At 40.7% G+C, this 16,938-nt stretch overlaps 1 protein-coding gene across 1 annotated transcript in view; it reads left to right on the forward strand.

Moving 5' to 3' along the window:
• The first annotated feature begins 332 nt into the window (after positions 1–332).
• Positions 333–16,938, forward strand: part of DCDC2 (doublecortin domain containing 2) — a 190,667-nt gene continuing 174,061 nt past the window's right edge. Inside the window, exons 1-3 of the mRNA XM_055264063.2 lie at positions 333–441; positions 1,694–2,083; positions 6,417–6,471. Coding sequence (XP_055120038.1) covers positions 1,791–2,083; positions 6,417–6,471 — 348 coding nt within the window. The 5' untranslated portion in view covers positions 333–441; positions 1,694–1,790. The remainder of the gene's footprint in view (positions 442–1,693; positions 2,084–6,416; positions 6,472–16,938) is intronic.

Raw genomic sequence — 16,938 nt, forward strand, 5'->3', positions numbered from 1 at the left:
GGGTAGGCACTCAAAATTTTGTAGGTTTTCCTTTTCACCGCCGTGGCCCCAACTAGCACAGGGCCTTGCACACAGCAGGCGTCCATTTATTGAATGAGCGCATGATAATGTCACCTGTTTTTCTCTCTGTCTTCCTCCAAACCCCTGTTCTTCCGCCTCTGCCCTACGCAGCCAGCATATCCCAGGGAGCCAGGCGCAAGCCAGGCTTGGTTCACTGACTCGCTCCCCGCGCGAGGCTGCGGTTGCTACGGCAACTGCGGGAAATAACAACTCCGTTCCCCCTGGGTGAGAGAGGCCCGCAGAGGTAACAGCACCTGTAGTAACAGCGTGAGCGGCGCGCGGCCGCCGCAGAGTTCACCGCTGTGCCACCCGAGCCGCATCGCCCCGCCCCCGCACGGCCGGCGCCCGAGCTCCCCTCCCCTCTCCAGCACGCGAGTGTCGGTAGGTACTACTGCGGAGGGCACCTCCTGGGCCCGCCTCTCCAACCAGGGCCCCGCTTGCGCGCTGACTGCTGTCTTCACGTGATGCTCACCCGAGCTTCGCCGCCAGGCGGCGCTGATCATCGGGGAGGGAGTTAGGGGTCCTAGACACGCGAGTGTTCGCTGTTTCTCATTCATTCATTCATTCACTTAAATTTATTTTTCCCTTCCTTCCTTCCTTCCGTCCTTCCGGGATGGGGTCTTGCTGTGTTGCTCAGGTTGGTCTCAAACTCCCGGGCTCAAGTGAGCCTCCTGCCTCAGTTTCCCAAAGTGCTGGGGTTACAGGCATGAGTCACGGTACCCGGACTCTCTTTTTCTCTCTCGATATATATATATATAAAGCATATCTATAATATATATAATATATATATATTTTATTTTCTAAGACACGGTCTTGCTGTGTCGCCCAGGCTGGAGTGCAGTGGCAAAATCATAGGTTACTGTAGCCTCGACCTCCTGGGCTCAAGCGACCCTCCCGCCTCAGCCTCCGAGATAGCTGGGTCCACAGGCGAATACCCTGCCCACCTACTTTTTTTTTTTTTTTTTTAATTATAGAGATCGGATCAGGCTGGTCTCAAACTCCTTGCCTCAGGCGATCACAGGCGCGTTATAGAGACGGGGGTTTCCCTGTGTTTCCCAGGCTGGTCTAGAACTCCTGGTCTTAGGCAATCCTCCCGCCTGGGCCCCTCAAAGTACTGGAATTTGCAGGCGTAAGCCACCGCGCCTGGCTTTGCACATTTATCTTCCAGCAAAGAAAAACCTGGGCAACTACAGCCAGGAACTTAATTGCTTTAATTTGGGAGCAAGCAGGAGATTGAGGGGTAAGGGTGCAAGAAGAGAGAAAAGAAAAATTAGGCTGTTTGGAAAGGGTAGCACAGATATGACGTAAGAAATTGGGTTTCACCATATTTGTGTGTGTGTGTGCGTGTGTGTGTCCTCCTTTCTCCTGACCTCACTCGGCGGCGTGCCTCTTCGAAGGCCCGGCGCGGTTCCTGCTCCTGCTCCGAAGCGGTCCACCTTGATTCTGCCCGTAGCAGGTGAACCAGGTGTGGTGTGCGCACTGCGGGCCCTGATTGGCTGTGCAAGCCACGGTGAAAAACTTGAACGTCTACTCTGAGTCCTGCAGCTCCTAGTGTCTCCTCGGGGTGGACGCCAGGCGCACGGCCGTTACTTCTCTTTCACCTGTGGATTCGTCAGTTTCTCGTTCGTTTCAGGAGGCGATCCCGCGCCCTGGGTGCGGTGAGGCCGCTGGGACAGCGGAGGTGCCTCCCGACGCGAAGCAGCGAGCTGAGGCGGCGGCCAGCGGGGAAGATGAGCGGCAGCAGCGCCAGGTCCAGCCACCTGTCTCAGCCCGTCGTGAAGAGCGTGCTTGTGTACCGCAACGGGGACCCCTTCTACGCGGGGCGCCGCGTCATCATCCATGAGAAGAAGGTGTCCAGCTTCGATGTCTTCCTGCAGGAGGTGACCGGCGGCATTCAGGCACCCTTTGGGGCCGTCAGGAACATCTACACCCCGCGGACTGGCCACCGCATCCGGAAGCTCGACCAGATCCAGAGCGGGGGCAACTACGTGGCTGGAGGCCAGGAAGCCTTCAAGAAACTCAAGTGAGTCGGTGTCCCCCACCGCCCACCCATTTCAGGTGCCCTATAGTGTGGGGCTGATATGAGGAAATGCAGATTCCCTACCCCACCACACCTCAGTGGTTGAGGGGCTGTGACTTCTCAATTGATGTGATTGATGCCCCTCAAAACTCTCGTTGCAGTTGGGGGGCAGAGGTTGACACTGTGACTGGAGAAGGAATTTCACTTGGGTAGCAGTAGGAGTAAACTTAAAATCTGTGTATAAACAACAGGAATCTTAAAGAAAAAAAAAGTATCCTTGCAAAGATTAGTGACCAAACTGATACTTCTGCATTTTTTGTTCAGTTTTTCTTCCTTTTCCTTATTTTTTTTCCTTGGAACTCTATCCTTTTAATTTAAATAAACATTCTTAAAAATCACTTCCAAGTGTTGGACACTGTCTTGTCACCAGAGGAGAAAACTGCTCTGCATTTCCCATACTGTTTAAATTATTTCAACCTTTCATTCCAAGTAGAATTGACTGCACTCACTTTTGTGACCCTGCTCCCACCCCCTGCATGTTTATGCTTTTAGCATAATGCAGGAAGAGTTTACTGGCTGACTGTGTTTGTCCACTGTCTGTCTCCAGCAACGTGATTAGACCTTCAAGGGCAGGGGTCCTTATTCCCAGCTCTTGAGCTCACTCATAGTGAGTGTTCAGTGAATTAAGAAACCGTCAATTCAGGGAACAAAGATGAGCACGGCATGATTCCTTGTCTTTAGGAGCTTTCAGTCTAACTGGACTACCTGCACACTAACAATTTTAATGCAAGGTACAAAGGGATATGTGCAATTAGAAAAATAAAGTTATGTGGGAATTGTGAGTTGAGAGTTGGTTGGGTGGGCATTATAGGGCAGGTAGAATTTTACATTCCATTTTTTTTTACAGCTTTATTGAGATAGATTTCTCATAGCATAAAGTCCAACCATTTCATTGGCTTTCAGTGTATTCAGAGTTGTGCAACCATCACCACCAACTAATTGTAGTTCATTTCCACCCCTCCCGCCAAAACATTTGTACCTCCCAGTTTCCTCTTTCCCCTGTCATCTGGAAGCCACTAATCTATTTTCTGAATCTATGGATTTGTCTATTCTGGACATATCATATAAATGGAATCATACGACATATGGTCTTTATGTCTGGCTTATTTCACTTACTGTAATATTTTCAAGGTTCATCCATGTTGTAGCATGCATCAGTACTTCATTCTTTTTATTGTTGAATAACATTCCATGATTTGGGTATACTACCTTTTATATCCATGCTTATCCATTAATCAGTTGATGTATATTTGGGTTATTTCACATTTTAGCTATTATGAATAATGCATCTATGAACATTTGTGTGCAAGTTTTCATTTCTCTTTGGTGTATACCTAAGAGTGAAATTGCTGGATCATATGGTAACCCTGTATTCCATAGTTTAATAGAACATTTTAATTGAAATTCATCTTGGGCCCCAGGATAGCAAAAAGCCTTGACCATAAATCTAAGCTTATGAATTCATAAGCATTATTGGATTCTTAATAATTAAAATTCAAATAAAGTTTTTAACTACATAGACATATTTTTCAAAATATCACTAAAATTCTTGAATGTAATCCTTCTTCTCCTATATTTGTTTAAATTGAGTTCTAGGTATTCTATTATACTTTTTGTTATGTCAGACATTCTTTTCATGGAAAGTGAGGGATATATTTGGATTTATTTTTCCCTCCCCTGAAGCTTCTTAAGCATGCTTTGTTAAACTTCGTAAAAAAGGGCTAAATGAAACTGCATGCTTAAAAGAAACTTAAAATCAGGAGACCGAAGACTGCGTTGCTGATCAGCTCTGTGTCCTTGGACAAGTCACTTGACTCAGCTAGTCAGTTTTTAATACAGAAAAGGTACATAACCATTTGTACCACACAGGGCTGTGATAAAAAGGAAATGCTATAGATGTGAGTGTGTTTTGTAAACACCAAAGTGTTGCATAAATGTAGAACACCTCTAGGACCAGTTCCTTTTGTTACATACTTTATTTTTTATTAAATATTTCCATATAAAGCAATTTCATGGAAATGAAAGTCTGGTTCAGAATCTCTGAACGGCTGAAAATTGTAGACTCACTTTTATAATTCATGTTCTTTTGTTTATTTGATCCTACCAACTCACAAGATTAAAAAAAAAGATACAGTTCCACACCAAGTAGAAAGTGTACTCAAATCTCTCCAAGAGATTTGCACGTTACTTTTGCTTTCAGTTCATACACAAAAAACTGAATTTGTTATAACAGTGTCCACGGTTAGGTTTCCATGCTGACAGATGACTATTTTATTTGTGTTAAAGAAGTAGTATCTATGGTTATAATGATAGAAGCCAAGAATACTTGAATGTTCAATATATTTGAAACTTAGCACTTGTAAGTTTATGTAAAGAATGGAGAAACTGTCAGAACAAAAGAAAGCCCTAATGATATTGAGGACAATTCGTGGGCTTTCATTTAGACCCTAAATGTTGGGAAAGACAGCAACATCTTTTTTTTTTTTTAATTATTATACTTTAGGTTTTAGGGTACATGTGCACAATGTGCAGGTTTGTTACATATGTATCCATGTGCCATGTTGTTTTGCTGCACCCATTAACTCGTCATTTAGCATTAGGTATATCTCCTAATGCTGTCCCTCCCCCCTCCCCCCACCCCACAACAGTCCCCGGAGTGTGATGCAACATCTTTTTCAAATGGAACTGATTGAATCGCTGCTTGAATTGCTTTCACTTAGATTTTTCTAATATTTTTGAAACGATAACTAAACATCAGGTAGCTATTAAACCCTTATTTATTTCAAATGTGAGACTATACATTCACAACCTTTATTTTACAGTAGAGAATTCTAGAGATTATTTTCCCCAAAACTTTCCCTGTGCATTGTTGGAAGTTGACTCTACAGCATTAATCTTGTAGATTTGAAACCACTTTCCTGCACATGACAGAATATTTTGGTATTATTTCAAAACTCAGCCCCTGCAGGTCCACAAAAGACCCATTTTATTGCTAAGACGGAGTGTTTGCACTGTTTTAAAAATATGACTACTTTTATATAGGGGTATTGTATGACAATTTCCAGAGATATCAATTAACTAAAGTATTTTATCCAAAAAGGCAAACAGCAACAATAAAAACACTTCAATAGCCAAAATTAATTCTAACATAAGCTTTTTTGGGACAAGTTGGCAATTATAGTAGTTGGGATAAAGGATCGATCTATCATTATAAATTATATGTTAGATTTATGCTTTTTAATATTAAAATGTTTAGCACATTTTATATATGAAGCACAGTTTAGGGACCATTTAAAACTGGAACCACATCGCAGTGATATTATACGTGAAGTTGACAAAGGTATACACTTTCCAGGTTGTGCTTATGTAACAGCTAAAGAATGATCACTGTTAATATCTAGAGCAAATAGTAATGGAATAATAGGGGTCTCCAGAGGTTAACTAGTTCACCTATCTGTTTCTTAGCTGAACCAATTACCAAAGTCATCCCACATGACTGAGTGTTTTTGTATAATTAAGGTGCTCTCAGAAAGAAAATAATTTCTCAGCCTTTCCCAGTTGTTACCCTAATGCATGCTATCAGTACTTCCTTTGACCTAAAGCCTGTATTTAATGGAACAGTTAAGCAGCTTTGCACATAAACCACTCTTTTAAAAAAATCAATTCTGTAAGAATATAGTGTATATAGTAAGCAGCTAACTATTAAGAGGGAAAAATGTTCCCTAATAGACGTATGTATTTCTAAGACTTTCCTTCTCTTGAAGTTTAGGGTAGACATGTGACAGCTCTGGTTGGTGACACTGCAAACAGTTTTTACTATTGTAATTGCTTTTAATTAGTAGCTATTTGTTTTTGCTTTAAGGTTGAGAATTTCCTATGAGTTGCTTTTTTTTATGATTTTTTTTTTTTTTTTTTATACTTTAGGGTTTTAGGGTACATGTGCACAATGTGCAGGTTTGTTACATATGTATCCATGTGCCATGTTGATTTCCTGCACCCATTAACTCGTCATTTAGCATTAGGTGTATCTCCTAATGCTGTCCCTCCCCCCTCCCCCCACCCCACAACAGTTCCCAGAGCATGATGTTCCCCTTCCTGTGTCCATGAGTTCTCATTGTTCAATTCCCACCTATGAGTGAGAACATGCGCTGTTTGGTTTTTTGTCCTTGCGATAGTTTACTGAGAATGATGTTTTCCAGTTTCATCCATTAAAAACAAATTACTGACTTAAAAGTCTGTAAAAGCAACTCTTATTGTTTGTTTGTTTTTTCCTCAGTTACTTGGACATAGGAGAAATCAAGAAAAGACCAATGAAAGTTGTTAATACAGAGGTAATGCAAATATTATTTTGAAGATTCAAATAAATAATGGTGCCATTTGTTTCTTATGGTGTGTCTTAGAGATTTGTATGGCATTCTACGTTGATGAGTTCTCTACTGTAAAGAAATGGAACATTGTATGTTTTAAGGCAAAGATAATTCTTTCTTTGAATCATTGTCAGAAATGAAAAGACATAGTAGGTGTTCTAAGATGTGCAGGATATGTCAAGATTAGACAAAACATGTTTTTCTCTTTTCTAGCTACATGTTCTCTGATTCAAATCCATGGGAAGTTTCCCTGTCAAGTGAGAAGATTCTGAGCATTGTTAAATAAATCTTTACCAAAGCTACATCCTCATCCTAATGTCCCTCTGATAACTCAGTGTTTGATACAGCCAGGGTCACCCTGACTGCCCCTGAGGCTTTCAAAGGAGATGAGTAGATGTCATGTTGGACACTTTGTGACGTCAGGAAAACACCTGTGTTTTAGCTTCTATCAAAGTACAAGTTAAGCATAGTTCGTGGAAGCTTATGTGAAGGTTGGAAAAAGAGCTTGTGAAATATTCAGAATACTGCATTCCACATAGCTTCTGAAACCCTGGTGGAGTTTTAGGTATTCTGTAGGATGTATTCTTTAGTTTGTGAATGAAAAAATAGATTAAAAACAAAGTTGGGGCCACAGCCTGAGACAGGGAAAATTATAGTTAGATCCAGAACAGGCCTCTGTTCACCAGCCCAGACAGCTACTCTTCCCATTCAGACCCCAAATAAACAAGTGCTTCCAGTGGGTAAGTTCTGCCGATGAAGAAATGGCCAACAGGCAAGTAGTTTTTCTTACTTGTAGTCCAGAGCCCCAGAGGGACTCTCCTCAACACTCACCATTTCCTCTCACAACATGTTTGTGCCTAATAGGACCGAATAGGCCCCTCTAGAAAAAATATTGCATAAGAAAAAAACTCTAATTGTACAGTATTTGAAGAATATGAGGTTAAATTCATTATTCAAATAATCTGTAGAAAGAGGTACCCTTCCTAGACATCATTTAACATAATTAATATTTTGGTTTGTATTTTTAATTTTCAGTGCATCAAATTGATTAGTCATGAGAGTGATAGGCTTTGTAGCTTAAAGTCGACAAAGGTATACAATTTTCAGGTTGTGCTTACAATATAGCTAAAGAATGATCACCAGTTGATATCTGTCTCAAGTAGAGTAGTAATAAAGGACAGTTTTGTGAATTTGTTCTGGATGTGATTCTGATGAAGTGATACACACCTGTTTAAAGTATGCTACCTTGCATGAAATTGGTGATGAAACCTGGACTTCTGCAATAGAATTTGAGATGTGTGAATTCCCAAAAAATGTGAGCACAGTATATTTACTCCGGATTCCAGTTTCTTTGCTGAAGACATTATCCCTAGTAAAAGACAACAGGTGTGCAATAGATGTATCGAATATACTTTTTTCTTAAAATTTTTTTTTTTTTTTGAGAAAGGGTCTCCCTCTGTCACCCAGGCTGGAGTGCAGTGGCTTGATCTCTGCTCACTGCAACCTCCCCCTCCTGGATTCAAGTGATTCTCCTGCCTCAGCCTCGTGAGTAGCTGGGATTACAGGTGCGTGCCACCACACCTGGCTAATTTTTTTGTTTTTAGTAGAGACGGGGTTTCAGCATGTTGGTCAGGCTGGTCTCGAACTCCTGACCTCATGATCCGCCTGCCTTGGCCTCCCAAAGTGCTGGAATTACAGGCATGAGCCACCGCGCCCAGCCTTAAAATAGTATTTTTAATAACAGAAGCATTCATAGAAACTCCAGTTCATTTAATTTGCTTATTGTTCTTCCACTTTGGGGACGGTAGCCATTGTTTCTCTTTACTTTGCACTTACACATGAGCCAACATACAAGATCCTTATTTATGGATGCACACCTTACGTGTCAAAAACCTACCCCTTGTCTCCAAATAAAATACTGCATCTCTTTCATCCTGCTTCCTACTGGTGACTTCCTCCCATTTGCTCCTTTCCTCTTGCTGCCCTGCTGTGGCCTTTTACTTCCTCTCAGTCCTTACCCATAAACCCTTCTAAAGGAGATGAAAAGAGAGAAGTAGAAGAAATTGTGAAATACAAAGGAGATGGGAAAAGGTGATGAGAAACTGCTTGTCCATGCTCTTTCCCGCGTCTTCCACACACTCATGCCCAGCTTTCCCACTTGTTCGCTAGAGTCCTCTCTCCCACTGTGCGCTTCTGTCCTGAAATTTCCTCCAGGTCTGGACAAGCAGTGTATTCACTTCCCTCACTTCACATGTCCAGTCTGGAGATACTTTCCTCCCCAAAGTTCGCACCATGACCTTCACCCTCCGAAGTCTGCTTTGAGCAAAGGCAGCCCCTACTTTCATTGCCAGAAAGGAAGTTTTTTGGGTTCTTGGCATCTCAAAAGGGAACAGTGAAAGCATTTTTCTTCTGGAAATATCACTTTGACTCTGGATTTTACAGTATTTTTACGGCTGTTTTAGGTAGAGCACAAGTGGAAAAGAGTTTTGCAAGCTGCAGTGAGAACCTAATTATACTGTGTGATTTTTAGTATGGGAAACTATCTTTCTCTTTCCCACAACTGATTTATAGTCAAACTTTTAGAGTTCAACAAGTTGATAAGTTGGAGGATGATCTATGCTCAAAATTTGAGAACAGACTTGGTAGAACACTGACATTTCACAAAAATTATAGATCTTTAAAAATCTTAGGTGGGTATTTCCTTTCAACATTAATGTGTTGAGAAAAGATTGCACATCTTGTTAAGCGCTATTGAGGATGAGCATTCTTTGGAATATGATGATATATAAAGGGAGATCAATAGAGAATTATTTCTGAAGTGGATTTAGAACATGAATACTTCATGAAATTGGAGGGTTGAGTTGTTTCAAGGAGGAGTTTCAGTGCCGTAGTAGCACAAAAAAATTCAAAAATGTGTTATTATGAGGGATGAGTAAAATAACTTATTCACCAAAATGGGGGGCATTTCCTTCAAATCTAAGGTAATTTTGGGTTTTCAGTGGTGGGCCTGCATAATAAAATCCACCACCCCAGTATACACAATTCAGTTTTTCTGGTTGCCTAAAACATACTAATTCTAATTATTCCGAGTACATTTTACATGGAAAGACCTTTATATTTCAATGGGGTCATGCAGAGTGTGTGGCACTGGGTCCTACCCACTGTGGCTGGGACACCCTTTCAGTGAGTGCTGGGAGTTATTCCTTCTCTTTTTCCAGAGTAGCTCACCCAAGACCATGGGTACTATCTGTTGCTCTTACGTAGTTAATAATTTAGACAAGATGGCACCTGCTTATTGACTGCAGGTCATGCTAACTAGAATGTGCGTGTCACCTTGACATTGGAAATTCTTTTGTGGTTTGTGTCACTGCTTGCTTGTTCCATGAGGCTCATCTTTGAAGAGACACTTAAAGGACAGCCAATGCTATTCCTCTTCCTCTTTATGGCCTCATCATGGGTTTGGGGAAAGGCAGAACTGTAATGGACCTAACCCAAAAGAAGCATAGGTTCCTATTTGGTGAACACTTTGCACAGCAGAAAGTTATGGGGTGGAGGGGGGGGAATAAAGAGACAGAAGAATAAAAGAAAGAGGAATAAGGTGATTCTGTGGTTGTTTGCACCCACCTTGGAGTCAGGGCACCATATGGGCTCAGAGCAGCCTATCCCTGACTCTCTACACCCAGGTCCTGCTTTTACTAATATGTAAATAAACAGATCTCCTAGACTGCCCTTGTACTCTTTTTTTCTGCTTCTGAGTCATTTTGCATAGCTATATTTTCACTTTTCTTCCCACTTTCCCTGTGTCAGTGGTGGTTTAATGAAGACTGTTTTCTTAGCTTCTGACCTTGGTAACTCATCTCCTTGTATTTATGACTTCCCAGGCCTCTCTTTGCTTCCTCCTCTCCCACCTCTCAGTCCAGTTTCACATCTCATTATATCTTCTAAGTCTTAAGTTGATTTACCAGCTCCTTTCTTTCCTCTTTACCTTAAGCAGCCTGTGGGAGTCCTCTGTCCTCATGCAGTGGAGACCTCTGATTCTGCATGTGTGATGCCTTTACCAGCACTTACTCTTGCCCGTACCCTTCTGCTTTACTGAATGTGATTTCTGCTTCCTCTCTTCTTGTTTCCCTACCTTGTCCTCTTTGCTTCCATGTTACTGAATGCCTATACAATGCAGTGGGCAGAGTGAGCAAAATGAACAAGACATGCATGACCTCTCACCTCCAGGAATTTACAGTCTTGCTGAAAAGACAGATGAGCATCTCTAGTACTACATCATAAGTGATTCGATTTAGTAGATATAGTTTGCATTGAGCCATTTAGTTCAAGTGCTTCTGGCTTTATCATGTTGCAGCAAAGCCATTTGTGGATGCTTCAAATGGAAGCGTCCTTCTGCTTTGACCTGGCATGGTAGATCTCACTGCTCGTTCCTGTACCTCATGTCTCATCCGTGTAGTGCGTCCTTCAAATAACGACATTCTTTTTTTTCCATAACCATTCAAGGTGGAATTAATGATATTCTTAAATAGATATTTAGAGTACAAATCTGTTTTACTGTGTAAGGGGCTTTGGTACACATTATATACAGAGGGGAAGAGCAGGCAGCTTGAATTCAGAGCACTTACGATGGGCTGGGAATTGTGCTAGGCACTAGGCATAAAATGGATACTTCACTGCTTTTGCTCTTTGGGAGTTCAGCGTGTAGGAGAAGAGACAGAGAAGTAAACCAGCTATGATTATCTAGTGGCAGGTGGCTGTGCTAGAGGTGTGCTCAGAGGACTGAGGAAGTGCAGATTGGATTAGGGTTGTGGGTCAACCAGTTTGAAATCGTTTAAAATATAATAGACCCTTTTGTTTTTTAGCCTGATTCTCTTAGACCAAAGTTTTGATCTCCTTCTACAACTTGATTAAGGGGGCATTATTTAATAATTATATCTGTAAAAGAGTCAAAATCAGTCTCTAGCAGAAAGAGTGAAAATCAGCTTGCATGGAAAAGAGGAAAAGGTCGCCTTGCTATTAACCAGGCTTAGAGGATAGACACATTTAAAGCCAACTATAAAATTAACAGGAAACATTGTTTCTCCCATGGTGGCACAGGGCTGTAAAATGCCACAAGGGTCCCCTTTTGAGTGATGACTGCTTTCTTACTGCTGATGCTCTCAGACTTGCTTTGCTATTCCCATCTTTTACGGAGATCTTTATTAGCTAAACTTCTCTTACCTCATACAACCCCTGGTTAATCCCTGATTCTTTTAATTTCAATTTATAAACAGAAACCAATCTAGAACTGATCTCTGTTTCCCTTAGCTCCTCAGGATCCTTCAGTGAGATTCCAAACTCTACAAACCTACAAACCCTCCTGCCTCTTTGTCACTGTCATTTTATGGATTCTTTAAGTGCTGGCACTTGCTACAGCAAGTCCACACATCTGATTTTGTCAGACTGCAGGCTTGTTCCTGTTAGACTTCTGATTAGGCTTTAACATATACATCAGAGTTGTCTGTTAGATTGTAGTCTCTAGGAGGTCTGCTAATCCTGTATCGTACCCACCACACTGAAGCCTGGGAATTGTTTAAATTTGCCATGGTTTTGATCTTCCTTTTGGGACAATTTAAGTAGATGTCCATTTGCCTTGCACATGCCTGGTTATTCTGATTTTCACATAATGGATAGGATGTCTCAAGTAATTTAAAAGCCTTTTTTTCCACCACCTATTTAGATTTTGTTTCAGGGGTAAAATTAGTTGTAGTTAAATCTTTGTTTGATACATTTATTGCCCCTGTAGGATAATTTGCAGCTATACTGAATGAATGCTATTCATGCAACAAGTAGAGTTATCCTTCAGTATACTCAGTCCCAGGGATTGTTTCCAGTACCCTCTGAGGATAGCAAAATCCAAGGATGCTCAAGTCTTTATATAAAATGTCATCATATTTGCATATAGCCTATGCACATCCCCCCGTATACTTTAAATCATCTCTAGATTACTAGTAATATCTAGTGTAATGTAAATGCTATGTAAATAGTTGTTATACTGTATTTTGTATGTCATTTTTAAATGTTGAGTTTTTTTCTTTTTCTTTCTTTCTTGACCTGTGGTTGGTTGAATCTGTGGGTGCAGAACTCATCCATATGGAGGGCTGACTATAATTATTGTGTGCCTGTTATGTGCTAGGCATTGTGGTCATTAGCTGGGAACTAAGCTTCTGGTTTCCGTCCACGGAGCTTACTAATCTTGAGCCTTCCTGGTGTGGTATCTCTTGATTTTAACACTACCAGTGTTGGTCTTTGTTGCAGAACCTGGTGTAAGGCAGATTTCTTTGATTCAAGAGCTGTATTTAGGGGGCTAAACAGCTTTTGAACTTTATTATTGATAATGAGTCAGAGGATAATGGGATTAATTTTTGAAGAGTAATAAACACCTAATTCCTGGAAAGTATTTTTCTATTTTCCTAAAGTTATAAACACCTAATCTACTCATTGTAACCTGAATAATAGCTGGGGTTGTCCCTCTCTTATGATCAGGATAAGTAGGCTTGAATCTCCATTGCTTAGCCTTTTTCTTCCCAAGATATATGTGAATTCCACAGGTATTATTATTATTACTTTTTTGAGATGGAGTCTTGCTCTGTCACCCAGGCTGGAGTGCAGTGGCGCAATCTCGGCTCACTGCAAGCTCCGCCTCCCGGGTTCACGCCATTCTCCTGCCTCAGCCTCCGGAGTAGCTGGGACTATAGGTGTCCGCCACCGCGCCAGGCTAATTTTTTTGTATTTTTAGTAGAGACGGGGTTTCACCTTGGTCTCGATCTCCTGACCTCGTGATCCACCCGCCTCGGCCTCCCAAAGTCCTGGGATTACAGGCGTGAGCCACCGCGCCTGGCCTCCACAGGTATTATTATCTCATGCCCACATCTTCTTCTGAGTTTCTGCTTCTGAAGTATTGGTTGAGTTATGGATTCTCTTCTTCTCTTACAGTTTGTGTCTATTTAAGACCTCTTCAACCCAGAGATGAAATTCTTTCATTGATGTCCACAAGAATACCTCACCCATACAAGTTTGTGTGCGGTGATTTTTTTTTTTTTTTTTTTTGAGATGGAGTCTCACTCTGTCACCCAAGCTGGAGTGCAATGGTGTGATCTTGGGTCACTGCAACCTCTACCTCCCGGGTTCAAGCAATTCTCCATGCCTTAGCCGCCAGTAGCTGGGACTACAGGCACCTGCCACCACACCCAGCTAAATTTGTACATTTAGTAGAGATGGAGGTTTGTCATGTTGGCTAGGCTGGTCTCAAACTCCTGACCTCAGGTGATCCACCCACCTTAGCCTCCCAAAGTGCTGGGAGTACAGGCGTGAGCCACCACGCCCAGCCTGTGTGTGGTGAAATTTATCAATGGTTTGTAGAACTGGAGTGGATATTCTAAGTCATGTAGAAGTGTCAACAACTCTACATTATGTTATACTTCCGCTTTCTTAAAAATGCCTTGGCCTTATGTGCCGATTCAGGCTCCAGCCTGTGGCCATGCTTCTTGGTGACTTCTTTCTTTTTTCCCTCCTCCTGTCTCTTTTCTATACTACCCCTACTCCACATTCTCATTAATTTCTAATACAGAACAAGTTGGAAGTTCACTTTTGTTTCTGTAAATCCATGTTCTTAGGGTCAGCAGTAAAGAATTTTTTTTTTTTTTGAGGCAGAGTCTCTCTCGAGTGATCTCTGTTCACTGCAGCCCCCACTCCCAAGTTCAAGCAATTCTTATGCCTCAGCCTCCTGAGGAGCTGGGACTACAACTGTGTGCCACCATGCCTGGCTAATTTTTGTATTATTAGCTGAGATGGGGGTTTCACCATGTTGGCCAGGCTGGTCTCAAACTCCTGACCTCAAGTGATCCCCCTGCTCGGCCTCCCAAAGTGCTGGGATTACAGGCGTGAGCCACCATGCCCGGTATTGCAGTAAAGATAATTTTTACTCTCTTCTCCACATTTATATTGAAAAAAATTGGTAGTCTGTTTTGGGTTTCCTCTTCTTTTACCAGTTTTTCCTCATCTGCTATTGATATCCATCAATAACCCTCAATAACCGGTCACAAGAGAAATATAAGCAAGAAGGGAGAGCAGAAGGTCAAGCTCACCTGATTCAAAGGGATCTGTTGGTGAATAAGTGTGCTATCTGTACTTCAGAGAAATGCTGCCTCAAAAGTAAGACCACAGTGAAAATATTCCCAGAGAGTGGCAGCCTTCTTCTTGGATAAGCCATCCTTCTGAATTCTCTTGAATACATTGAGATAGGTATATTCTCTCAGGGAGAATGTGGATCAAACTTGTTTCTTCTTAGTGGGATGGAGAATTTTAGGAGTACCAGGAGAGGAAGAGAGAAAGGAAGAGAGTGTTTGAAACTGCAAAACTTTGCCTTGCTGAAAAGTTTGTGGGAACCCTGGTTGTACTTCAGGTCAGTTACTCAGGTGAATGTCCTTAAGATTTTGAATATCATTATTAAAACTTCACATTTCAGTTTAATCATTAGGCATAATCTCTAATGAAACATACTATAGGATTTCCTACTTAAAGGCTTTGGTTGGGAATGGGATTCTAGACATTAAATTGATTCTAGATATGAATTGGGATTCCAGGCATTAATTATTAACCTTATTGCAGGAAGGCTTGGTGATTATGTGGTTTAACTCACTAACCTTTAGCTTGGGAATTCTGAGACCCAAGAGGCTTCAAAGAGCGAACTGCTAAAGAGGTAATCTAAATATTTCTTTCTTTAACTTGAGGAAAACTTTCCAGATTATGTTAACTTGAGGAAAACTTTCCAGATTATGTTAGTCAGGTTTACTAATTTATTAAAGAATCAAAGAAAATAAAACACACTTTTGCAAATCCGTCCAACAATATTGAAGCCCCTCCCAAACTTTTATTTTATATCTTTCCCCCACCACTCTGATATAACTGCTGTGTAAGAAGCATTCCTTTAAGGAAAGCCTGTTCACATCAGTGACCATGGTGATTCCAAAGCATTCATGACCTTACCAAGGTTTTCTGCTAAAGAACAACTGCTATATTTCATTTTTCTTTCACACTTTCTTGTTTTACCCTTTTGTTAGCATTGAGCTGTCTGTATGAATGTGTATGGATGCGTGTATGTGTGTTTGAACAAGAGTAAGAAAGACAGAAGTGTATCTGTCAACCAGTGAAACATCAGTCTAATGAAAAATATTCATCAGTAACTCTCAATCAGCTCTGATCAAAAGCTAAAAGATTGGTGGTTTTACTTTAGCCTTTAACATGTATCATGGCATTTGTTCCAAATATCTTGCATCCTCTCTTTGGCATTTAGGCATGGTGTTAGGAAGCTTAATAACTGTGAAATTAGCAGATATGCATAATAGAGCATGTATAGTTTTTTATTTATAGTGATAAGCTGTTCTAAGCAAAGATAAAGTTAATAAATGTTTAGAAAATAACCTCAGAAAAAAATAGGAAAAGTAATAAAATGTTAAATTACTAAATATGTGTAAAATACCACTTGTTTTTTCTCTGCCTGACTTATTTCACTTAGCATAATGTTCTCCAGGGTCATCCATGTTTTTGAAAATGACAGAATTTCTTTTGTTTTTATGGCTGAATAGCAATGAAGCTCACATGTGGAATCTAAAAAGTCAAATTCATAGAAGAAAAAAGAATGGTGGTTACTGGGGCTTGGGATGAGGACAGGGTGAGGAATGGGGAGATGTTTGTGAAACGGTACAAAGCTTCAGTTTGACAGGAGGGATATGTTCTGGAGATCTATTGCATAGCATGTTGATTGTAATTAATAATAATGTGTATTTGAAAATTGCTAAATGAGTTTTTAAATGTTCCTACTACAAAAAGTGATAAATATGTGAGGTGATCGATATGTTAACTAGCTTGATTTAATCATCCCACACTGTGCCCATATATCAAAAAATTATGTTGTACTCCATAACTACATACAATTTTTGTCAATTAAAAATAAATAAAAATATCACTTAGTTGAAATATCAAACTATTCTCAATACAGATTTTCTTTTAAATTCTGACCAAAATAAGATCATTTTGGCAATTGAACAGCAACACCTATTGAACTGAGAGGAGCTTGTTGTTCTTATATTGCATGGGATTGAGAAATATAGAAGGCGAAATTTTAGGACTGTGTAGTACAGTGCATGATCTGAAGTTCTGCCAAGGTATATCAAGCTTTTGGTTGATGGCAGTTTAGATACTTGTGCACTTGTGAGAAAATCAATGTTTAGATTTATATTTCAGGATAATTATTAGAATGAGCTTATTGAGTTTTCTGGTGAAATCAGAGGAACTCTTCTTTCCTCTGATTTCCATATGGTATAAAGTATATTTCCATATGGTATAAATAATAGAAAAATGTGTCTAAATCAATAGCAATGTCTAGCCAGG

The sequence above is a fragment of the Symphalangus syndactylus genome, chromosome 23, assembly GCF_028878055.3.
Source record: "Symphalangus syndactylus isolate Jambi chromosome 23, NHGRI_mSymSyn1-v2.1_pri, whole genome shotgun sequence".
In the NCBI taxonomy this organism is placed as follows: Eukaryota; Metazoa; Chordata; class Mammalia; order Primates; family Hylobatidae; genus Symphalangus; species Symphalangus syndactylus.